The following is a 25,013-nucleotide window of genomic DNA, read 5'->3' as shown; positions in this document are numbered from 1 at the left end:
TATCTGGGGAAAACTGGAGGACTGGGTGTTCTAAGAGCAAGATATCTTACTCTAGTATCAGTCACAAACAGTAACTGTCCAAAATGTGCAAGCACTAATAATAAACCAACATAAGAAGTTATTTTTATTTGTTTTCAGACCTTTGAGGTCACGAATGCCCTTGCAATGGAAGACATATTAACTTGTTTATTTTAAAATTGTGATGTCTGTTTTTTGGATGGTTCTCTGTTGAAAAATTTCCCATATCTTGAGACTCTACAGTAACTTGTTTTCACTCAGCTAATTTTTTTTGATGATTGACTTAACATCCATAATTAATGTTACTTCTGCCTCCAGTGATATGATGTGTAGCAATAAACCACCAATTCATTAATTTAATCTGACAGATCAGCACAATGGCTTCCTTTCCCCCGTCATACAAAATCTAACAATTAAACGCTTGACAAGAGTTTACATTTACTTTACCAAGCTCTGATAGTGAGAATGACTTTTACATTGGGCACTGAATTAATACATCTGTCAAATTCCAGCTCAAAAAACTGGGTGTGATGCCACCAGAGCAGCCTCTGCCAGTGAAATGCAACAGGATCTACCAGATCATGTGGGCCAACAACGGCGATGCCATCAGCCGGCAGTACGCGGGCACGGCGGCCTTGAAGGTAAAGGGGAGAGCCTCACCTGCCCCCAGGAATGTCTTGGGTTGCAGGGCTTGTGTGCCCTGCAAAACCCTGGGGTATTGAAGAGTTCACCAAGTATCCTGTGTGGTTTTGTTCTGGAGAGATGAGGCTTTGCAGAGGAAGGGTGTTTGGTGTCGCGCTCGGTGTGAATGGGAGAAGAGCTCAGTGCTCCCTGCACTTCACCTGCATTCTGTTCTCTTCATGTCTGGGGACAAAGCACAGCAGAGATGAGTTTGAGAGCTGTATTAATTACTACATCCATTTATTTTTTATCGTGGTTCTAGTATTTGTAAGCAGTTACAATACTTAAAAAAAATACTCTAAAGTTCTGGAGATTGGGCTGTGTAGTAGTAGGGTGATATTAATTATCTATATTTTCTAAAGATTCTTCTTAATTAGCTGTAATGCACTCTCTCTACCAAGATCAAGCATGAGACTCCTTGCTCTGTACTTCTGCTGCTTTGAAAAGTCATGGAAATTGAGGTATTTGCTGTGTGTAACTGGTGGAAAAAATTTTAGTAGTATTTGCATTTGGCATAAAAGAAATCATTATGGTGGAAATGCTTAACTCTTAAATCTCTCTTTAAGTATCTCTACTGAGCTTTGATTGGTTGATTGCACTAATATTTAAAAAAATGTAAAAAGACAGCCTGACATGCTTGTTTTCATTGAGTATATTAAACTTTAAATCTGAAGTGCAAACCTTGATCTAACTTTTCTTCTGCTGGAATATTGCTCCAGTCACTGTTGTAGGTTAAATTAATTAAATTGATTTTAATTGTGGTATTTCTTTAAATTTGAAAGTGGGCCACATGGAAATATTCTTCATAGGAGTTCATGTGGCTTTCAGAAATGCTCTGTGCCAGTGTTCAGAGTGTTTCTGCAAATAGAATCCTGTAATGAAGTTTAACTACCAAACCAGCTTTTTATTCAAATTCTAAGCCTTCCATGGCCTAGAAACTTCCTTTTGTTTCTGAGGTTGTGAGGATATGTGCTGTTTTCCCCCACTATGTTGTGTTTGTCTTGTTTTGGTAGCAAAAGCAGTGAGATGAAAACCATTTTTCAGTAAGCTTCAGTCTTCTCTATTGTTCCACTACTGTTCCTTTTACATGAAAGGCCAAAAAATAAAGGGATTTTTTTCTTTTGGAGGTATTGAAGCATCACAGTGATTGATGTATTGAAAGTCCTGCTTCAATGTTAGCTGGTTTATATGTCCAGATTTGTTTTCTATTGGAATTTCCTACTGGAATTGTAAATCTGTCAAAAGCACAGGATTCTCTGCAGAGTCAATGCCAGAAGGTGCTCTTTGGAAAAAAAAAAAAATTTTTTTCAACTTCTATATGAAATAGTTACTTGGAGATAGTTCCTGAGTTGCCATCTATTCAGTTCTGAGTTTGAGTGCCAAATCCTTTGAGCTGAGCCTGCTCCAAAGTTTGATGTGTGCATGATTTGCATGTTGTGTGTGACAGGGTGACTTCACAAGGACTGGTGAAAGAAAGCTGGCAGGGGTGATGAAGGATGGAATGAACTCTGCAAACAGATACTACCTGAATCGTTTCAGGGATGCCTACAGGCAAGCAGTCATAGGTAAGAGCACAATTTCAACCAAGCTGAGCTGTTTTATTAAGATTAAAAGATTGTTTAATCATATTGGTTTAATCTTTCTGACTGACTTTTCCCCCCCCCGTTGCTTAAAAGCACCATGAGTGGGTACATGTCTGTACTGGACACTGTAAGGAGCAGTCTCACTCACTTTGGAATTTAAGCAACATTCAGTTCAGAGGGATTGCATGCAGTGTGACTCATTGGAGACTGCCCCAACTTAATTTTAGCATTAAATGTCTTGTAACATCTCTTGTTTTATTTTAAGACTAAGTTAAATTTATGCAGCAAGTATGTCTTAACATTGTGAAAAACTGTTGTTTTTTTACTGAAAGCAGAGTTACACCTTCTGAGTTTTCAGTTACAGGCAACCAGCCTTCTCTTCAAAAAGACTACCAAGAGCATCATTAAAATGTAGCATTTGGAAGGATATTGATAAACTCTTGCCATGTATCACTTTTAACTGTCTCTTGCTTGATATTTTCTGGGGTTTATTTAGATTTGATGCAGGGTATCCCTGTGACAGAGGACCTGTACTCCATATTTACAAAAGAGAAGGAGCACGAAGCCTTGCACAAGGAGAACCTGAGGAGCCATCAGGAACTGATCAGCCAGCTGCTGCAGAGCTACATGAAACTGCTCTTGCCAGATGATGAAAAATTCCATGGAGGTTGGGCACTCATTGACTGTGATCCAAGGTTTGTTGAGCAGAGTTAAAATTGATCATCTGCTACTCTGACACCTATTAATTACTGCTGAGGTGAAAAGATTTTGATAGCTGATGTGTGAACAGAAAGCAGGTGGACAGTTCTCTAAAAGGACAAGAGTTCTTGAAGGGTTTGAATACTTGTAGTTGTAAAGGGAAAAGTCCTCTAAACATGTGCTTTTCCCAAAGCGTCATAAAAATGGTGCATGCTGGAATTAGCCTTGAGACATTGTCTGGAAATGGATGTACTTGGTTAATATTGCCAGAATGTGGCAGGTACCATGAAGGGAACTTGTAGAACTAAGAGTGGTTAAAAGGGAGTGCTTGGGGAGCTGTTGTTCCTTATTGTTTTATAGGGAAAGTGTAACTTGACTGATCACTTTGAATCCTTGGCAAATGCAGTTGGACAGTCTGGATTTCTGTTTGTGGAAAGTAATGGGCGTAAACTCTGAACTTCACTCCTTATCAAGTTCAGAGTTCGTGAGCTTGCAAGAGCAAAACAGTAGTTACATCTCCTGCAGGTTAAACTTCAGCATCTAAAAATACCAGAGCAGGTTGTTAAGACAGCTATTCAGGGCACAGGCTCATCACCCTCACTGAGTCTGAGGTATTTTTCCATTTCTCTGGTAGCATTTTTTGATAGCTTATGGGCTTTCTATTTATTTTTTTTTTTACCTTCTGCTGACGTATTTGAGATATTAGGTAACTTCAGGTTTGAGAGAGTGTTGCTTGCATGGATCCATTTGATGACACACTGTGATTGAAACTTTTTTTAACTTGTTTTCAGCTCTTAAGAGTGTCCCCAGAACACACTGGGCATGGGTTACAGCTCTGCAAATAAATAAATAAATAAAACCTTCTGCCCTGTATTTATTTTTCTTCCCCTCAGTCTCATCGATGCCACTCATAGGGATGTGGATGTGCTGCTTTTACTTTCAAATTCTGCCTACTATGTGGCCTAGTAAGTTAGCACTTTCCCTTACTATGTGTACTTTATTTTAGTAGCTTTGCTTTAGATTAGTAGGAAGCACTAAATTATGTTTCTTTTTTTCTAGTTATGATGATGAAATCGACAAAGTGAATCAGTACCAAAGGTTAAGTCTTGAAGCTCTGGAAAAAATAGAAATAGGTAAGAAAACAGTCACTCTGTCTTTTTTTTGAATGCTCTTAACAATGGCTTGAGCACTTATCAAAGCATCCTACAAATGCATTGAAGCAGCAGTCCTTGAGCCCACCTAGAAATGGCCCTTCTGGCTGATAATGGATGCCAGGCTCTTCCTACTGCTGGAAATGGGAGCTTTGATCACTGGAAGGGTTCTAGAATTTCCCCTCTTTCAAACTCCTAAAAGAACCAGAGTTATCCAAGCAGATTTCATTATTTATCAAGTGGCAGTAACAATTTTGTCAGCTTCTGTAATGAGTCATGGGTTTGTTCATTCAGTGCTCTCTTCCTTTGATCCAAACACAGCAACTGGCTCAGAATTGTACTTTAGGTCTGTTTCATAGTTTTGTAAAACTTCTTTCTCAAGGGCTGATAACAAACACGCTGTTACAAAAGCACCCTGTTATGCTGATTTATATTGTTATAATATGCTATTTAACTTATTTGCTATAGAATGTAACATCTGCAGGCTAAATCCAGCATTTTCTGCTGGAAGCATTGAAGATGTGATGCCTTTGAATCATGATCTATTTGGAGAGGAGTGTGTGCCCTCCTGATGGAGTTGAGTCCTCCATTACACAACACACAGTGCTTTCATCATCTCCTGACTGTAACTTTCACTGTGCCTGTGCAATTTCTAAGAGTTCAGGGGAAAGGTCTCTCTCACTTGTGTATTGTGGACATTTGTATGCTAAGGTACAGAGCAGAGTGAAACATCTACATCCACCCCTCATTTAATGCTGTAGATGATGCAGTGCACTGAAGACTTGAAGTACTTGGTCTAAATCTTGAAATTTCAATTGCATCCTCTTGATAAAAATACTAGCTTTCCCTTTGATCCTTGCAGGAGCACTCCCTAAAAATCCCACAGGATGTAAAAAGTGTGAAACTTTTTTTTTTTTTTCTCCTTCTATTTCCCCTTCTACTCTATTTTTTTCTCCTTTCTATTTGAAAGGGTGATCTGCAATAAACAACCAGACTGGATTGTAATAGATATACAGAGTGTCTAATTGCTTTTTGTAAGTTACTGCTTGTTTAGTTAATTTGAAAATCTTTCATTTAAAGTGTCTGTCCTGTTCTAAAGAAAACATGAAGCCTTTTAGGCTGAAAAAGACTGTCAGCACTTAGGTGCAGGCTCTGAAGTATCTCTTTCAGTATTTGGTTAAAGATTTCTCCTGGTTTCTCTCTCAGGGCCTGAGCCTACTCTCTTTGGCAAGCCCAAGTTCTCTTGCATGAGGCTGCATTACAAGTACAAAGAAATGAGTGGATATTTTCACACTCTCAGGGCTGTGGTTCGCAGCCCAGAAGAAGATGGAAAAGGTTTGTATCCTATGTAAAAGTTTTAGGCATAGAAATGTATTCAGTTTATCAGCTTTGCTCTAAAAAACACTTGTTCCATTGTTCTTAAAATGTATCCTTCTTCAGAAATCACTGCAATAAAATCCAGCTGTGTCAAGTGGAAAAGCAATTTAAAAAAAACTGCTCAGATGTTACTGTTTTAATAGAAAGAAAAATAAGTTTCAGATACAGCTATAAAGCAAAACATCTCTCTAGAACTAGAGTAATTTCCCTGTCCAGGTCTTTACTGCTCCAAAAATGTAGAAAATGAAGTTAAAATTAGCTCCTAAAGAGGTAAAGAAATTGATTTCTTTAGTGAAATCAATGTCTGGAAATGTTCTTGCTTGTTTAACTACATTAAATGAACACTAACAAAGGAAAAAATTATCCCTCCATACCTGGAGCACTGAGCTTTGTCAACAAGGATTAGAATAAATGAAATTGCTTCTCTTGCTTCCCCAAATGAGGCAGCGTGGCAGTGATTTGCTCAGTGCTGAGTATTTAGGGCTAAAGGAGAGTTTATTCTTTAGGTTTGTTTTGTAAGCTTTAAATCAGAATTGCAACTTGTAGGGCACAACTGCTCTGGGGTTAAAAAAAATCCAGTAAACCCAAGCAAACTTAATTATGTTAAAATTAGGCCTGTTTCTTTGTAGATTGTGGAGTATGGGCTTTTAAGGGTGTTTTTAAGGGTCTGACAGGCTGCTGCTTGAATTTCAGACACTCTTCAGTGCATTGCAGAAATGCTGAGAATCACAAAGCAAGCAATGGGAATGGATGTGCCCATTATTGAGAAGAAGCTGGAGAGGTGAGTACCTAAATGATGTGAACCTTCTGTATCCCAGCTTTGCTCTCAACTCAGCTGCTTCTCCCAGCTGAGCAGAAAGTGTAGCAAGAAAACTTGGGGTTTTTTTGCAGGTAATGCAGCCTAAATATATTTGCTAAATCTGGCTACCGAGTACAGCATACACAGAGCGAGGGTTAAAAAAAATTGAGAATTCAAATCCTTTTTCATCAGAAACTGAAGTGCCTGCAGAAGCTGCCTGCTCCTTTTGTTTGGCTGCTGTTCTGCATCAACCCTTCTTTGTTTTTGCTGGTTCGAGCTTGATTGGCTTATATGGGTACAATATTATGATGTAAAAAAAGGATTACATTAATTATTTAGGTAAGGAAAGGGTAACTTAGGAACTAAAATGTCCATCTGTGTTACAGAAATAGACTGGAAGACAGCGAATAGTTGGTGCTTTGACTGTACATTAAACATCTTTTTCCTCTTCTAGGAGGAGCAGCAAACCTCACGAAGACATCATTGGCATTCGGTCTCAGAACAGAGGGTCCCTGGCCCAAGGCAAGAATTACTTACTGAGCAAGTTCTCCTCCCTCAATCAAAAGGTGAAACAAACCAAGTCCAATGTAAACATCAGCAACCTTCGGAAGCTGGGCAGCTTTGCCAAACCTGAAGTGAAAGTCAATTTTTTAAAGCCAAATTTGAAAGTAAATCTTTGGAAGTCAGACAGCAGCCTTGAAACTCTGGAGAACGCAGGGGTGGATCCGAAAGCCCCCAGCGAGTCTGACACGGAAGCCTCGGACAATGACTCGTTCCACTCGGACGAGTTCCTGAGCAATTCCAGATCGGACGAGGACTCGCAGCTGGCGGGTTCCCTGGAGAACATGGGTCCCTCGGACTACGTGCTGCCCAGCTGCGGCATCCTGGCCTCGGCCCCGCGGCTCGGCAGCCGCTCGCAGTCCCTCGGCGGCACGGACGCGAGCATCAGCGTCCCCCAGGACGTGTCGGTGCCCTCTGCTGCCGCTGCGGAGCTGCAGTTCGCCAAGCCCGTGGATGCGTACTGCCGGAGGTTCGTGCTGGACGCCCAGAGCAAGGGCTGCCATGTTGTGGAGCCTGAGGCTGGCTCTCAAGAGCCCCGTCGCACGCCGACCCGGACCAGCAGGAGCGCAGCCAGGAAGGCAGAACCTAAGGCTGAAGCTGTTGCAGACGTTCCTTCCAGGCCATCGAAGCTGGATGTTCGGTCTTCTGAGCCAAATCCTCAGCTCTTGGCTGTCGGTGGGCCCGACTTCAGTAAATCCCAGAGAAGCCCGGGGTCAGTGTCTGGGAACCACGAGCCGGGACTTCACACGACTCCTTCCCCCGCCGACGGCGGCAGCAGCAGGGCTGTGTCTCCCTTCGCTAAAATCCGCAGCTCCATGGTCCAGGTTGCCAACATCACCCAGGCAGGATTGACTCAAGGGATTAATTTTGCTGTGGCAAAGGTCCAAAAGAGCCCTGCGGAACCAGAAGCTTTAAATGAAATGAAACAAAAAGAACTGAGAGAAATGTTTACGCAATGCCAGACACGAATAATTCAGATCTAGTCGCTCATTTGGGAAGTGTTCTTCTAGCTGTGGCTTCTAATAAATTAACACAATGACATCAGGACTATTGTAGTGTGAACTGCTGCAGGATACTGGGATTAATAACAGGTAACTTGTTTACAGGCAGTGAGAGATGCAAATGAATTTGGTTCTGACCAAGCTTCAGAATTCCCTCAGGCAGGTGAGACAGAACCTCTATAAACCATATTTAAACAGGTAGCTTAGACACTGGGATTCAATAAGCATGCTGTCTATCTTAGATGTGTTGCACAGTTATTTTTTTGAGACTAATTTTGTAGTTCTTCTGAATTACGTAGAAAGTATTTATACTCAAAAGATGATACTGCACTTCTCTGACCTTACTTACCTTGCACTACACCAGCAAAATAAAGTACCGGTAAATTACATTTTATTTATTTTTGGACTAGTATTTTTACTTGTTTTCATTGAAGTTCTAGATGCAGCTCTCTATGAATTGTGCCTCTACAGTGGGAACTGATGTGTTTTTGTTGAATTTAAGTATGTTACCCAGAAAGTGAGATTTCTTTGCTATCCTTTTCTTTCCAGACATCCTGGGACACTTTCATTATAGATAAAGCTTAAACATGCAATCTGAAATACCCACAATCCTGCAGCGCAAATTTCTTCTGTAGACTGGATTTTTCCTCACTTGTTTTGAGGTGAGGGGAAATGAAGCAAATGGCTTTGAATTGCCTTGCCCCTGTTAAAGCAGTTTGTTTTTTTTTTTAATTCCAACTCTTGCCAATTTTTTCTGCTTTTTTGTCTCTGTAAAGCAAGACAGATACCTGCCCATCAGGCACTGTATCCCTCTATGCTGGGGTTCTCTTTAAGTGTGAAAAATGATGCAAAATCCCAACTGCCATCTAAAGCAGAAAGCCAGTGCACTGCTTTGTAAGATCAGGGTTGCATTAGAGCATAGCTGTCAGCATCTACTCCAGACCAAATTTGTGACCAACTCCAGCTTTGCACCTGGCAGGGCAAAGCATCCGCTCGTGCTGGGAACTGGATAAAAATCCCCTTCTCTCTGTGTGTGAAAGGATGACCCTATTAAATACTCCTTCCCAGGAACGCCTTGCCCTGCCAGTCTAGTCTAGGGCATTGTCCAGAAGCTGCTGTGAAGCAGGACCTTCCTGTGCTGTGGTTTGTGACTGTAAGCACCCTGACAGACCCAGTGCCTCTGTCCTCATCCCTGTACTGTAGATAGGTGATACTGCACGTGGTGTCCCCACAACGTCGTGTCCTGGGCTAGGGTAGCTCTGTGTCTTAGGACTTGTACTGTGTCTGAAGTCATTTATCACCTGAAAATTTTGTTAAATAAATTTGGTTTATTTATTTTATTAAAGTGATGTGGGTTTGGGTTTTTTTTTTTTGAGTGTCTACACTTGTGGCTATATTTAAACTACTGCTGTATTTTAATGTGAGCAATATACACGAGATATTTTAATAAAAAAAATTGGAATCAAAAGATGGGTTTGGTAAGTGATGTTAAGGCATGTGGGACTGCAAGGCTCTGGGGGTTTCTTTCAAAGTTACAGACCTGATCCCCTGGTAGTCCAAGGGCCACAGCCATGACTTCAGTTCTTTGTCCTCTTGGAATGGTGCTGCTTTTCTGGGCAACTTGTGCCACAGCCTCAACACCCTCACAGGGCAGAATTTCTTCATATTTTATCTAAATCTACCCTCTCGTAGTTTGAAGTCAACACCCCTTGTCCTGTCCCTCTCCAGCTCAATGTCCTTCCAGCTTGGGAACTGTCCCCTACCTGGCTATGAACTATTGCAGATGGCAACGTGCACAAAGCCAGCCCCTGAGGCAATCTTAGAACTCGGCCCTGCATTCCAGCCCAGCTGCCTTTTGAAGAGACTTAATTTCTTTTCCCATTTGTTCAGTTGCTTTGCTTCACAGTAATGCAGTATAAGTCAGATGAAACCATGAATATTCATTTTTAGTTAAAAAAAACAAAAAACAACTCTGATTTGAAACGGCACCAAACTTGGCTCAAATTTAGGATACACAAAAATGTTTCTTATAAGTACTCATTATTGTTGTGAAAAGACAAAATCTCCAGCTTGGCTGTACAGCAAAACCCTTTATGTTAAGAACAGGAAAATGCCATAAAAGGGGGTTCCTGTCCCCGTGACTTCAGTCATCAGAAAGCACTAAGTAGAGGGGGGTCTGAGCTTAATGAAAACTTGGCAGGAGCCTTTTACCTTGTTCTGAACATGATTAATTTAAGTAAAATAGGGAAGTGGTTCCCTCACAAGTTCCTGCAGGCTGTTTCCACACTGCCAGCCTCCCTGGATTCCTCCCAGCATTTCACTCTTTAAACCACCCTTGGTAAAGGAGTTCTGCAAGTCCCCTCTGAGCACAGTTGCAATTGCACGGTAGCAATCAGGGATGGAGAGACCATTCTTAGTACTTCAGTGACATTATCCAAACCATTTAAACACCCTGCAATATTGCCAAGGTAGAAAATAAAGATATGTTTTCAATGTATCACCGATTGTCCAGTTAATGTGGGGTTTTTTAAGAAGCTGTAGCAGGATAAAGGTCATTGGAGAAATTTGAGAAGTTGTGGTCTGCTCTAAGCACAAGGCAAATATATTTCATACCTGAGCTGGTCATGGGTAAGATCAAACCAGTGCTTGGTACCACACTGTGATACAATCACAGTCATGCTGCTGCTGATCTGAGTGTGATGTGCCTCAGCTCACAACAGCACAGAAAGTGAAGTCAGCACCTGCTGCAGCTGCTGGCCAGCTGAGAGCTCTGATTCAGCCAAGCAGAAATTAGACCACAAATGTACTCCAGACCAGAGCCTATCATTGCTATAGCTGAAGGGCTCTGGCTTAAAATTCCTTATTATTAAAGAAAGTAAGTTTACACAACCTCAGTATTAAAGTTTAATATCAAACAACTTGCTCAATGTTACCAATTTTCAATTACAAAACAGGGTCCAAAAAAATTCCATAAAATATGTTTAGGTGGCTGAACAGAGTTAAGTGTGTTCAGACCACAAGGGTAAATATCCATAACTTTTTGGTATAAATTATCTACAAAAACTGGTATAAACAATATTCCAATCTTAGTATGGGTTCCACCTAGGATTAGAGAAATTTTCAGGGTGACATCCAGCAGGTGTTAAAGTTCATTGCCATTGACACATTTCTGCTGCTCCAGCCTGGCCTTCCGCAGTGCCTCAAGCTGCTTTGCTCTCAGCCACCTCTCCCTGGACAGCGTCGTCTGCCCCACGCTGAGCGACAGGAACCTGGGGGAGCACAAAGAGCCAGTCAGGAACAGCTCCTTCAGCTCCTGCTAACCCAGCACAGCTCAAACCCAGCTGTCTTTCAGTATCCTGGGAATTAGAAAGCATGGGATGAAAGCAGGAAGGGAATACTTTGCCTAACAAAGAGGAACAGAGCAGAGGAGATTCCACCTGGCTAGTCTGGCACAGCTCGGTGCAGCTGCAGACCCAGTGCTGGCTCAGTCTGCAGCGTGCTGGGAAGCCCTGAGTGGTGACAGGAGCACCACACCCACCTGGCCACCAGCAGCATTTTGTGCAGGTCATCAGCCGTGACGCTCTCGGGGTTGTTCTTGCGCATTTCCACAAAGTCTTCTTCTACTGCCTGGAACAACACAGTGTGGAATTATGGAGCAAAACAGATCTGCACCATGAGATAAGCGTTTGAGGAGCTGAACACTGTAACAACCTTTAGATTTCAATGCTTCAACCCACTGCTGTCCAGAAGCAGGCTAATTCTCATCTTGGAAAAGAACCCATTTTCCAAATGAATGCTAGAAAGCAGGTTACACATGCTCTTTCTTATCTGTAATAAACTCAGTATATACTTTACAAATCCTGGAAGGCACAGTCAGGATGTGAAAACACTTCTGCCGTTTGGGTTTTGTAAAACTTGAAGGAGAATCGCGGACAGGTAAAGCACAGTAGCTGTATACTATGGTGCTTTTTATCCAAATACCCTGTTGAAAATGTATGAGGGAAGTGTCCATACCTTGGTCACCTCCTCAGATATACTGTAGTCCAGCAGCCTCAACAAACTCAGGTAAATTCGGAATTTGTTCAGCACGGAGGGCAGCACTGCAGTGAGGAGGCTGCTCATGTACTCTTCCATGTTCGGGGGAATTATCTGTGGTTGCAAGTGGACTTGGCAATCTGACTGAAAGAGAAAATGACATTTCATCTCTTTCCACATCCCACTGTTCTCTATTCCAAGACTAACTTACTCTCAAAAGCAGCACAAGTCACTATTTCCCAGAACTAAGGTAAGACAATTGTTGAAACATTCCCCAGCTCACATTTTGAACAGTTTCTGATTCAAGCAGGAGAGCAAAGGCTCAGCGGACAAAGCTGGAATGTCAGAGAGCAGATGTTTGCAAGCTCAGGCTACTGCAGGGGCAATGCCACGTCTGTGCCCATCCCCTCAGAACCCACCATGCCAGAGGGAGGCTTTGGGAGTGGCACATCTCTGCAGCCTTACCCATCCCTGGGTCCTTCACCAGCTCACCCTCTCTGCTCAGAAAGGAGGAGGGAAGCTCCATCTCAGTGTTATCCCGCGAACAGGTTTCCAGCCACGAGGGGGAAGGCAGCAGCTACTGCCAGTGTCACACCCTCCCTGGTCACAAGACACGTTTCCAGCCCCCACTTGTCCCTGTCAGGGCCTGCTGTGGGCAGCAGCTGCCAGTGACAGCTCCCCAGCAGAACCTGGAAGCCCTTCCCATACCGGCAGGAGCGAGCGGCCCTCGGAAGTGATCAGAACGTTAATGTTGCATGGGAATTCCATCCGGTGGTAACTGAAGTCATACTCCACCTTCTGCCAAGTGATCAGGTTACCCAGAGCTGTCACGTTATGGACACCTGCGAGAGCAAGAACAAATTCCCTGACTACTGGACCGAAACAAAATGTCAGCCCTGATTTTTGTTTCCCACCTGTCTTTAAGGAGCAGCCAGCACAAGGATTCCTGCAATCATCCTGTTCCTTCTGGCGTCTGAGGTGTCTTCCAGACAGAGACAACCACTTCTTAATGTGAATTAAAACTAAGAATTCTTGATTTCAGGCCTAAACTTTGTCTGGCTTATGTACATGAGTTTATAGCTCAATGTTTTCATGGGCCCTACAAAGCCAGATATCCATTTACAGAGAAAAACCAAAAAAGAAATCTCTCTTCAAAAGCAGAAAAACACTACCAATTTAACTTTGCCAATTTTTTATAGTACTCGTTCACCTTACCTGGAATTCAGTAATTTAAAATATAAAATGTTAAAATTGACAAATTAAATAGTTGACTCTTGGAATTCTCTCTTTGAAATACCAAAATGTACCTGACAAATTGAATTTCTCTTCAGCAGTTACTGCATCAAATGACAAAAGTAATGTTATGGTTTTACCTTTAAATTATTAGTAACAATTCAGTATATTGCAAATAAAGGCAAAGTTAGCAAATGAAGACAAATTTAATATCAAATTATTAAACCAACTACATCTGAAGACACTCTCCTCTAGGATTAAATTTTGTTTCCAATATTGCTGTAAGAAATGCAAAATTTTTACTTCTTTAAGTTCAGTAGAAAACAATATCACATCAGCAGAAATGAAATAAAATTAACAAGCCTTTTTTATCTGCAACTTCTAATACCTAAAATATTACTTTTTCACTAAATGCTGTGGATCTTTTAGACATCACAAACATTTTAGATAACCTATAAACCATCACAGCAAGAGTTCTCTCTAAATGGTAGTTTGTAATATTTTAACTATTCTTTTGGAAACAGACAAAGCAGAACTTGTTACCAGTTTTACTATTTTCTTTAGCAAAATTTCGTTGGTTTACTCAAGATAAATAACAAAAAATACTGAAAACTCAAAAGCAATTGAATGATTTCAATTAGCAACTTTTAAAAGCAGCATTTAAAAAAAAACAAAGCAGCTTTCTCAAGACAGCATTTTTCTTTCAAAATTAAGTTACTTGCAGTGATTTCCTGTTGTTGTTTCATAGAATCTCCTGAGTTGGAAGGGACCCACAAGGATCATTGGGCTCCAACTTCTGGCCCTGCACAGGACAGCCCCAGGACTAAAAGACACCTGCACTGTGCATTCTCCAGGGACTGAGCTTGTAAATGCAACTCAGCTCTTTTATGTGAGTTACAATTAAATTTATTTCTAAAACTCTGCTGAAAGCTTGCTACGCCAGCTTGTAAGATAGAATCCTCACTATTTTTAACACAGTAATAGCAATCTTTTTTTCTCCAGTTTTTAGCTGTGTTCTCAGGGATGGTTTCCAGATATACCAGTAAAAGTATAGAGCATAAGGCATTAGCATATGCTTTGCCCACTTCATGCACTATCACAGGAAACTAAAAGGCCACTCTAATGAATCAGAGTTATTTTGGTAATAAAGACTTCTCCCAATTTTTTCTTAAGTTGGCTGAGAAGGCTGCAGGAAGCTGCTTCAAAGCAATGAAATAGGATGTAGAAACCACAAACAGTTTTGCAATAGACCCCTCTTACGAGCGGGACACGATTATCACCACTGTCTTAAAACACAGCAGCTTTTAACCTCCCAAATGAGATTCTAGACACCAAGAGCTGTGTACCTGCTGTGTCCAGCTGTCCCTGCTCGAGCTGGGTCTCATCTATGACCAGGGAGGTGTTGCTGGCCAGCTGCAGCAGCCCGCTGAGCAGGCGGTTGGCCGTGTAGTCCTTGCGAGGGATGAAGCGCGAGTGGTTCATGCTCTCGATGCTCATCCGGAGGTGGTAGGACTGCAAGGAGAAACAAACCATCAGCACCTGTCCTGTGCTCCGGTGTCCCCAGGGAATGCTGCTTCCTGCAGCTACGGCTGGGCTGGGAACCTGCACGGGAAAACAAACCCTGTCGCTGCAAACTTTATCCCAAATATCCAAATGCTGTATACTTAAAGATTTCCCAAAGGAAAATGTTGCTTTTAGGAGTTCCTATCAGTTGTTCTTCACATCTAGGATGAGCTCAATAGTAAATGATTTAGTGCAGCAATATTGTTAGTGTGACCCCAAATTGAATTACTGTGGTTTTTCTGCAGAGCAGTATCCGCAAACTTGAGTAAACCCAAATGACACCATAATTAAATGACCCAAATGTCTAAACACATCGAGCCAGAAAGACCAAATAAAGCATGCAGCATCTGCCTGTCAGTTCAATGCCTCTGAGGAGAGGATTTCATTGCACGTTCATCGTAGATGATGAGGTACACGGACTTCACACGCAGGCCAGCCACATCTCTATTGGTGCAGGAGAGCGTTTCACCAGCCTGCCCCGAGCTGGTGGCAGCAGTGAGAACACGTCCCCCCAGAGCCTGCCCGGTGCAATGCTTACTGCTGGCACCAGCTGCTGGATGAGGCGGTACAGGTGCTCCGTGAAGGCGCTGCTCCGGGGACAGCCGCTCAGGTTGACGGTGAATTTTCCCAGAGGAAGCACATCCCGTCTGGCATAACTGCACCAAAACCAGCACAGGTTAGGCAAACAGCTAGCTAACACTGATCCAGGAGTCATTCAGCTTGAGCACTGTGTGGTGTCTCTGACAGCCAGCAGGATTTCAGAACATGCAGTGTTCTGAAGGAACAGTGCCCAAGGAGCTGAGCCAGGCTGAAGCTGCTCCTCAAGGCTTTGCAGCACCACACAAGAGCAGTAATTTACAGTGCTTGGCATCCTGCAATGGCCTTCCAGACGTTCTGTTCTCCTTGTACTCTGTTGTTACTCAGTGAATACACCTCATTCTTTTCCTTTCTGGTGCCCAATCTCAACTTCCCTCCTTATCACACTTGTTCATCTCCTTTACCTGCCCTCAGCTTTCCTCTCCCTCTTCTCACTGTGTATCTTCTCCCCATTCTTGACAACTCTCAACCTTTCTGTGATACCAGCTAAGAGAGAAAATACAATCTAGTCTAAGTGTTGGAACATTCACAGTCCCACTAAAAAGAATAAAAACGACTCATTTTGATTTTGAAGACTGAAATGACTACCATTCAATTTGGACCTGACAACTATAACGTCTGAAGTTTCACACTTAAAATTTTAATGAGTCAAAGGAGGCTGCTCTTTCACCCAGAGATAGTTTAAATCAATGTAAGAATAAATTTCTATCACATGCTGAACTTACCATTAAACAGGTTTACATTTAATTAAACAAATTCACAGAATGTACCTTTCAGTACCTTGTAGTACCTAAGCAATAATGCCTGCAGTCAGGAAATGCTGTCTTTGGGAAGTCAGTGGCATGTCCTACTCATTAGAAGAAGCCAGAGGCAGAAAGATGTTTTCATACCTCTGTTTGAAAGTGTCTTGGAGAGTCTGTCAGCTCTCAAAGCAGCACTGAACAGATACACTGCCATAAAGCTGGTCTTTTGTCAATATTTACTGTTATTTCAGACACTGAAATCTGCCTCTGTGTGTATTGTGACAGGACAACTCTACCTGGACAAAGTACTATTGAAAAAAGTATTGTTTGAGTTATTTCTGCCATTTATTTGCAGACTGATTAAGAACCCCATAGAAAGAGATTTCTTTTAAATGATAAATACATAAATTCTCAGCACATATGTAAATACTTACACTGTAGAGATGAGATGCAGTATCAGGTATTCAGCAGCCAAACTGTCTCCCAAGAGAGCATGGGTGAGGAACCCCAGCAACTCTGCTCTCACTGGTGACAGCTCAGACATGAAATTAGAAACAACTGGAAAAAGAGCAGAAGACAAATGTCAGAAAATGTTCTTGTTCCTCACCCTCTTCCCTCTATATAAATTTGACTTTCTGTCACAGTTTGAAGAAAAATGTTTATTCCAAAGCAGTCTAGGAAAAATAAACATTCATTGGTTTTTCCAACTGGCTTTGGATAACCTGAATCACTCAGCACTTCCTTGGAAATGATTTTTTGATAAAAATTATACATTGTGTAATGCATTTGCACCAGGCTATAAAGTGTAGAGCCAAATTTCTAAAATCCATACCTGCTCCGTTTTACATTAAAGGCAGAAAAAAAAAACCTCTTGCATATTGCTCAGAACAAGCAACACAAGGCACTCAAGGAAGAAAGTTATAAATATCAGAGGTCTGCAAGCAATAATTCAATGAAAAAAATAACAAGGCAAAAAGCAGAATTACCTTGCTTTGTGCACAGCATTATGAGTCTCTATATTATCAGTATGTTTCTTATTTCCAGTATAACACTAAATTGGAAATCTAATTTTCCAGCAATTCTCAAGTCAGTTCAAAAACAAATCAAATCTCATGGCTGAACAACTTCGTAAAATCTTTGGGCACATAGAATGCAAAACCAAATGCCACATAAATCACATTTATTTCAGCCCCATAAAAATGTAAACATCACACAAACACAAGCATCTGCATCCTGCGCAGCACTGCCTGGTTCTTCCATTTAACAAGATTTAAATTCAAACCCTGCTGTTGAGCTATTTGCCTCTGAGCAAAGCAGTATTTGCTCACGTGTCCTGGAAAAGTGCCCAGAGTTCAGATACTCACAGGTTTTACTCTCCTCTTCGTTAAGGCAGGCAGGCAGCAAGGGGTTAATGTGTTGCAATTTCTGTGCCAAAATCACGTGGATCCTGGGCACTAATGAGGCCGGGGGGCTGTGCACTCTCTGCTCCTCTGCCGTGTCCATGCACTCCATGGGATCAAGGGTTGAGCTGTCCCTGGGGAGAGGGCACAGTGCAGCAGGATTTGGAAACATTGCCCGGGAATTTCTGACCCCGAGCGGCTGGAACCGGGCCAAGAACAGAAGAACAAACAGCATCTGCTCCCAGCTCCTGCTGACTCCTCCCACATTCAAACTACCTCCTTTAGGAACTTTATAAAAGCCAGAACTACTGAATCACAATTGCATAATGGGCATATTAACACCACAGCAGGTTTGACCCAAAATACCTGGATTCTATTATTTTCAGAAAATAAACAAGTCAGTTTTCTGAAGAGAAAACCAAACAACCCAACAAAAAAAAACCCCATGAAACCAAACTCTCACATTTATTATTTGTTGCATCATTTAATAGGCTGTAGCTTCAAGTAAAATATTACACACTGCTCTGTCCAGTCTGTACTGAACAAAGTCTAAACAGCAGCTTTTAAAAAGAGAGGGTAATTTATTACATTTGTCTCTGTATGCACACGTGGGATTTTCATATCCCACAAGGTTCTGGAGCCTGACAAGATCTTCTAGACACACATCATCTCTAGACAAACATCACAGCTTTATAACTGGCTCAGTAAAAGAACTGTGAATAAATAAATAAATCCTAATACCTCTGCTGGTACCTGGAGGTAGTACCTCTTAATTTAAGAGATCAGATACACAAGCTTTGCTCCCCCTGAAGATGTCTTTCAAAATTTCTTCTGGGTGGTTTTTAATTTTTCTTTTTAGAAAGTAAAATCCCTAAAGTGACTATCAGATGACAGTAAAGTTTAGCACAAATTTCTTGTACTGGTTTTAAAAGCTGTGAGGCTTTATAACTTCAAAGCCACTTCAGCAGTTCATCCACTCTTTCCATTACAAGAGATGTCTTTCGTTTGCATTCAAAATGTTACTAAATGCCACCATTTTGTCTTCTTGTTACAGAATGACACAGGGAAAAAAAACACAAGCACCTGCGACAGAGCAACTGAGCTGTCAGTCTGGGATTAGCTGTCACACAGATGATAACAAAAAGCAGCTGACCAGGCTGAGTTAATTTTTAAGAAGTTGGCACTAGAAAGGATTCACATTGCAGTCTGGGTATTGTACTTGCCAGACAGATAAACACACCAACAGAAATGTTTGAGTGCAATGGTTCAAGACATCAGCAGTCTTTATGTTAGATTTTGGTCAAGAGTTTTTATTTTGAAAATTGATTTCTCACATCTTGGACTAGTTTGTATTTTGTCAGGCAAGGAATTGCAGAACAGCAGGTGAAATGGAAAGTTTCTGCCAGGGGATTAACAAAATGAGATACCTTAATTAATTAAAAAAAAAAAATCAACCCATTTTTCTACTCATTTTGATCACTATCACTCTACATGCAGACACACAAACTTTTTTTTTTAAACATTCTTCAGAAATGTTTACATTTCTGGTAACAACCTTCATGGACTTAGAAATTACTTCAAAAGGACATTTTATAATTTTAACACTTCTTTGAAAGCTTTGTTCACCATTCGCCTATTCACTGAAAGTTTAGTTCATATTTTAGTTAAAATTCACAAAACATTTAGCTATAGAAGCATTTTCTGCTTTACAGACTGTACAACAACCTAAAAAAAGATGCACTGGGTATCCAAGGATATGGATGTACCAGAGCACACTGGACTTCAGTTTCCAGGATGCTGGATGTAACACTTTCCTCATCAAGCTATTTTTAAGCAACAAAATTAACTTCTTAAGCATAATTATCATGCACTTACACATTTCCTTGTCTGCTCACTGCAACAAAAACCTGCATGTCAGGGCAGCCTTACCTGTCTTCACTGTTCACTATGCTCAGCACTGGGTCCACGGACAGAACACCAAAAACCTCCAGCACGTCATTGACTTTGAAGCTCTCCCAGCTCTCATAGACCTGCCCCAAACATAAAAAAAAAAAAAAAAGAAGCAGATGCATGACAGCAGAAAAACACAGACAAAGGAAACTCAGGATTCTCAACTGTGGACTGAGAACAGTCTGAGTGAAGAGGTCTGCCCTCACCCTCAGTGTCAGTAAGCTTACACTGGGAAAGGGAATTTTATGATTCCGTGCCTTTTCTATTGGCATTCTTTGCCACACAAGTGTAAACAACTGTATTCTACTCTGACTCATCAAGATTTGCTGAATAAGAGAGAAACCAATACAGCAACAGCAGAGAAAGTTTGTGTTAAAGTTTCATAGTAATATAGCACAGCAGTGAATCAAGGACCATTTCAAATTCAATACACAAATGTGTGGTTTACTGCTTTTACAGCTTGGTCTTGCACAGCTGTTTTTCAATTAGAGGAGACATCCTAAAAGAAAAATACCAGGGCTCAATACCAGCTGCATCCAATACTGGAATCTTTTCTTTTAAACTAAGTGTGGTGAGAAGGTGCAAACTTTAATAAAACGCTTCTGAAGGATTCCAGCTATTCAAATGCAGCAGTCAAAAAGAGAAACGCTGTATTAGTGAAAAGAAAGAATGTAATTATCTCTAGAGACAAAATTGTGGACTTGAGACACAATTTCTGTGCCTACAAACCACTGCAAGGCTAATTCTGTCTGCCTCAGAGAGAGCACAGCCCTGCTCATCACTTCTCTTACCTTTACAAGACATGCTGGTCCCTTCTCTCCTGGCAAGGGAAAATTTAGGTCAAGTGGAGGGGAACAGCTGGGAGAAATGATATGATGACCTGCAGAAGCTTCTGTTTCTAATCTCTTTGGCTCCACACATCCATGGATATCACTTCCACTGCCTGAAAAAAACACAGGTTTTGCAGGCTTTTTAAATAGAAATGCAGAACTGAACAACTTTCTTCAGTAAACAACACAGAAAAAAACTGATTTAACAAGACATCTGAGACAAGAATATTTAATAATGCAATATACTTAATGGAGCATACTTTTAATATGAGAAGTCTCACAAGTGCATATTTTATGTAATCAAGTTAACTGTGAGAGAGAGTATTGGCAAAGATCTGTGTGTCTTGGAAACCCAGACATGGCCAGAAATCTGATTTTCAAAATGAAATGTTTAAACCAGGGCAATGATTTTTTTTTCCTACAGTCCATAGGACTGCAAAGATAATATTTTTCTGCACTTCTTGTTTAAAAAAACAGGTCTGAATATGCATAAAAAACAGTTTCTATTAAACATCTCTCTAGATTGTCAGCAAATCATTCAACACACAACACTGCAGGCTCTCCCACACTCCTTCAAATTAAACCACTGACTTCAACCAAAGCCTTCAAATCAGGAAGACTGCAACAACACGTAATAATTACATCAGCTGCAAATATCTCAGTTTTTAGCACTGAATTTTTGACGAAATCTGGAAAGGTATCAACTATTCATCAACAGCAACTCTCACCCATGTGTTGCTCCTTCTGTTTGGAGGGATGCAGATCCATGTCCTCATCCTCCTCGTAGCTCCTCTTGTGGCGGCTCGGGGTGTAGGAGGTTGAAGGGCTCACTCGAGCTTGGCTGGCACTGATGTAGGCGTGGGATTGCAGGTTAAGGAAGCCACAGACTGAGCAGGGAAACCTCAGCCATGCTAAGGTTGTTTTTTTTAACATAAAATCCTGATCTTAACACGCTCAGCTACAGGTGTTTTATAGGAGACTCTCACTGTGTAAGTGTCCTGCTGTAGAAAAGGACACTGGCTCAACTGAAGTTTTTCTTTTCCTGAGCATTTGCAACTGGAAATTAACAGAAATTTTCAATAATCTGCTAAGCAAAAATGTCTTCTAAATCAAAACAAATGCAGATGGGTTCCTTTGCATCCTCTGTGCATATTACACACCATCAATTTTCTTTTTTTTCCTCTTTCTACACCTATTACCTCACCAGATTCACTAACTTTAAAAAAAAACAAAAAACCCCCAAAAACTTATATTCTTAAATCTAATTAATTAGTTGGTGACCACTGATTGTATAACAAAACACTGGCTCAGTCAAAAAAGATATTTCTTTCACCCATGCTGATTCACCAGGCACTGGAACACAGTAGAAAGTCTGTCTCTCTGATGTGACTGTTTGTGAGGAGTTCAAATCAATTTCCTGCTGAGGCTGGAATTCCAAGAGAAACTTTGTTAAAAGTCTGATTATAGTTTGTTTTCTTTTTTCAAACTAACCCCACAGATTCAGTTACTCAGCCAGAGGTTACAATTAACATGCAAGACTACTTAACTCAGGAAAAAGTGAATATATAATGCTTTGATTCAAACTGCACTGCACTTCCAAAATTCACTGTTTTCCATAGCAGACAGTTTCAAGGTCACAGCCACTCCCCATTCCACTCAAACAAAACAAATTTTAAATACAACAGAAACAGCTGGAAGCCTCCTGAAATTAGAATGCCAGTGAGCAGTTATGAATACTCTGCTTTGCAAACCAAAGATTAATTTTGCATTTAGAGCAGTATCTTCAGGAATCCACTGCCAAGTGCCAAAGAAGCTCTGTCACACTTATAAAACTACAACTTTCCACCCAGTATTTCTTCTCTAAGTTCATATAATTTATGTAACTTACCCCACATTCTGCCACATCTCTGTATTTACCAAAATGCAAAACCTGTCAAGAGGAAAAAGGCAGTGCAATCATTCTGTTTCTGACAGCATCTTGAACATGAATCACACCAAAATCACTGCAGGCCAAAGTCCCTCACAGACATCCTGCCAAAGCTTTCATCACTTTAGCATTTTCTGCTCCTCAACAGAAGTGTAACAGGTTATGTTTTACTGATAGCACTGGAGCTGAACACAGTTACTATCAGTGTCCACACTCTGTAGATTTAACTCACAAACTACAGAAATACAAGGACCAGGCTGAGGAAGATGACAAACATTTAGTAAAATAGTAAATCAGTATTTCACTTACACGTGCATTTGTGTTTGGGTCAACTGTTTCATACACTCCCATGTAAAACTCAGGATCAAACATATCTTGAACCATGCAGCGAAATTTCACTAAGCTGTTGGGTTTTAGGTAATGTACAGGAACATCATTCAGTGATGGAACCTGTGAAAAGAGAGATTGCTCTATAAAACTGGTACATATTGAGCAGTGCTCTGAAGTAAGCCAAAACCAGCACAAAAACTTTAGTCTTTGAATATCCAGTTTATCCTCCTCAAACCCCTATATATGTAGCACACCTATTATTTTCTGAGTGCATCTCCCATCCTAAGTTAAGCAGTAACAAAGTGTATCTATCCCAACACCTTTCTGCAATGGCTGTTACAGATAACTGTTACAATTATCAGCCACTTAAGAGTTCCTAAATTCTTCCAGTCCCAAAACCACCAGTCCCAATACTGGACTATGAAAGAAGTGGTTATAAGCCACTGCAACTGTATGAAAACTGTACAACATTTAAATCCAATTTTTAAATTTAGAATTATTGCAGCTTCAGGATTAAATACAATTTATCACTGATCTTATTTCTACTTAACAGCACTTCCACCATGTACCAGCAGTACTAGAGGAATTTGCATGCACAATTTCTTGTAACAAAAGGTCCTGAAAAACCTGTATGTTAATTTCCAAGTCCACACTGGGGAAGTATTTTCCACACAGTTTTACATGACAATGGGAAAACAGAAATAAAAAAATAGATGCCTAAAACACATGGTATAACTTCAAAGAATGAGACTTGCAATATGAAGAGAGTCTTCTAAATTTGAAGATAAAATCTTTGTTGAAAAAGCCCACAGCCAACATTAAAATGCAACAAAAACCGTAAGTGGCCCTATAGGAAGTGGCATTTTAACAGAAGCATATCCCTTCCTGGTTTTTTTGTGAGTAAGAAAAAATTATTTCAATTCCTTCTGACGTTGTAAATTTTACTCAGTTTTGCCACTTATGCTTTGATTTAAGTTACCATTTAGTACTAAGTACAGAATACTTTCACTGACAGAGGAAGAAAAGAAATAATTTTCACCTGTTTTTAGTCATACGTAGAACAGATCTGATATGAAAGTTTCTAATCCCCTTATCAGACCCATTATGTCATTTCTGCCACAGCCTTTTAGAAAAGTACCAGCTTTTGAACTCAACTGTGCACATTTTATTTTTAAAGCACAACTTGCCTGCTAACCTGCACAAACTAGCCCTGATCCATCCCAATAAAACACAGTTTTAGCAGGAAAAGTTGTTTTTCCTTACAACTTTAAGGTCCAGGCAACTATTTCTTCAACCCACACAAGTATACAGCATGGTGATAAAAGCTCCTGAGAAAGCAGGCTTATAACCAGCAGCTGAGATGCTCGTGGTGCACACGGAGAACTCACACTTCCCCAAAAATGAGAATATTTGTCATCTCCTGCCATCTACTGACTGTGCTACAAAGTGGCAGCACCTAGCAGTGATGGCCTGGGGGAAGGAGGGTGCTGAAGGCAAGGGGATGGATGGGCTGGGATTTCTCATCCCGGCTTTGCACTCAGGTTAAAGCAGCACAGGTGTAAATTCCACATCCCAAAGCCTGGGCCTGACACTCAGCTGCGCACTTATTCTCATGAAAAGGCTGCACTTATCAAAAGCAAGCCCTTGCAATAAAATCTAATAAAAAACGAAGCTTAAGAAAAAGTGTAACTCGAAAACAATAAAGCACTCTTACCCAGTTAGTAGCGTTATTTTCTTTTAATTTTTCCTTGAAGTATTCGGTTACCTTCTTCTCCCAGTCAGAGTTTGGAACATTTTGGGCTACAAAAACCAACATATTTATGCACCTTTTAGCACCACATGAGAGACTTTTATCCAGCAGTCTTCCAGAGTATCAAACAAACCCAACTTTCACCGCTACCTTAGAGAAGTAAGTGCATCTTAGACCAATTGATTCCCCTTGAAATTCACGGACTTCCCCTTTCAAACCCTTGCAGGCCAACCAAGAAGCACGGAGCCATTGTCAGGAGCGAGGGAAAGCTCCGCAACACCCCAGTGGGCAAGGGCAGGAGCGAGGCACCGCTTTCCGTGCTGTGTAGGCTGAGGGAATTTTTATTTCGGTATTCTCTTAGTTAAGACCAAGCCCAGCACGGGAACAGCCGCGGCTGACGGCGCAGGCAACACCAGCGCCGCTCGGCAGCACGCGTTGCTGCCGGAACCCAGAGACACGCACGAGATACACGAAACACACGTTGTATACAAGATATACGCGACATAAGACAGACACACAAGATACAGAGCCGGCCTCGCCGCTCTCCCGCCACCACCCCGCGAGGGAAAGCGCCGTCCGGTTCCGGGCGCCCTCAGGGCGCTCCCGCTGCCGCGCAGGGACGCGGGCCCGCCTCACCGAAGATGCCCTGCACGATGCTCAGGGGGCTGTTCAGCCAGTCGCCCACGCACGGCATGGCGGGGCCGCCGGCACCCTGCGGCCGCCGAGTCCCGCTCGCCAGCCCAGCGCGGGGACCGCCGCCGCTTCCTCCTCCTCCTCCTCCTCCT

The 25,013-nt window shown here is 41.5% G+C and overlaps 2 protein-coding genes across 8 annotated transcripts in view; one reads left to right on the top strand and one right to left on the bottom strand.

Moving 5' to 3' along the window:
* The window catches only part of INPP5F (inositol polyphosphate-5-phosphatase F), a 38,958-nt gene extending 29,533 nt beyond the window's left edge, over window positions 1-9,425 (top strand). For both annotated transcript variants that reach the window (XM_062496551.1, XM_062496552.1), the window contains exons 13-20: window positions 531-659; window positions 2,147-2,264; window positions 2,779-2,977; window positions 3,875-3,946; window positions 4,041-4,114; window positions 5,339-5,467; window positions 6,203-6,290; window positions 6,763-9,425. In XM_062496551.1, coding sequence (XP_062352535.1) covers window positions 531-659; window positions 2,147-2,264; window positions 2,779-2,977; window positions 3,875-3,946; window positions 4,041-4,114; window positions 5,339-5,467; window positions 6,203-6,290; window positions 6,763-7,852 — 1,899 coding nt within the window. In that variant the 3' untranslated portion in view covers window positions 7,853-9,425. The remainder of the gene's footprint in view (window positions 1-530; window positions 660-2,146; window positions 2,265-2,778; window positions 2,978-3,874; window positions 3,947-4,040; window positions 4,115-5,338; window positions 5,468-6,202; window positions 6,291-6,762) is intronic.
* A 1,342-nt stretch (window positions 9,426-10,767) lies between these two features.
* MCMBP (minichromosome maintenance complex binding protein) lies at window positions 10,768-24,994 on the bottom strand. Of its 6 annotated transcripts, XM_062496826.1 has the most exons (17): window positions 24,865-24,994; window positions 24,193-24,278; window positions 22,458-22,598; window positions 22,110-22,151; window positions 21,546-21,647; window positions 20,986-21,079; window positions 20,580-20,585; window positions 20,183-20,334; window positions 19,371-19,471; window positions 17,406-17,575; window positions 16,476-16,599; window positions 15,240-15,357; window positions 14,485-14,650; window positions 12,614-12,747; window positions 11,885-12,049; window positions 11,409-11,497; window positions 10,768-11,139 (listed from the first exon to the last, which is right to left on the bottom strand). In XM_062496826.1, exons 1-17 carry the CDS (start codon window positions 24,920-24,922, stop codon window positions 11,013-11,015), a joined length of 1,875 nt encoding a protein of 624 aa, XP_062352810.1. In that variant the 5' UTR covers window positions 24,923-24,994; the 3' UTR covers window positions 10,768-11,012. The 6 variants fall into 6 exon arrangements, with proteins under 6 accessions (XP_062352810.1, XP_062352809.1, XP_062352808.1 ...); XM_062496825.1 differs by lacking the exon at window positions 20,580-20,585 and having other exon boundaries at window positions 20,950-21,062; window positions 21,523-21,647; XM_062496824.1 differs by lacking the exon at window positions 20,580-20,585 and having other exon boundaries at window positions 20,944-21,079.
* Between the last annotated feature and the right edge of the window lie 19 nt (window positions 24,995-25,013).

This window comes from Cinclus cinclus, chromosome 7 (assembly GCF_963662255.1).
Source record: "Cinclus cinclus chromosome 7, bCinCin1.1, whole genome shotgun sequence".
NCBI lineage: Eukaryota > Metazoa > Chordata > Aves > Passeriformes > Cinclidae > Cinclus > Cinclus cinclus.
Note: the sequence above shows the minus strand (reverse complement) of the source record. Positions and strands in the feature narration are given on the sequence as shown.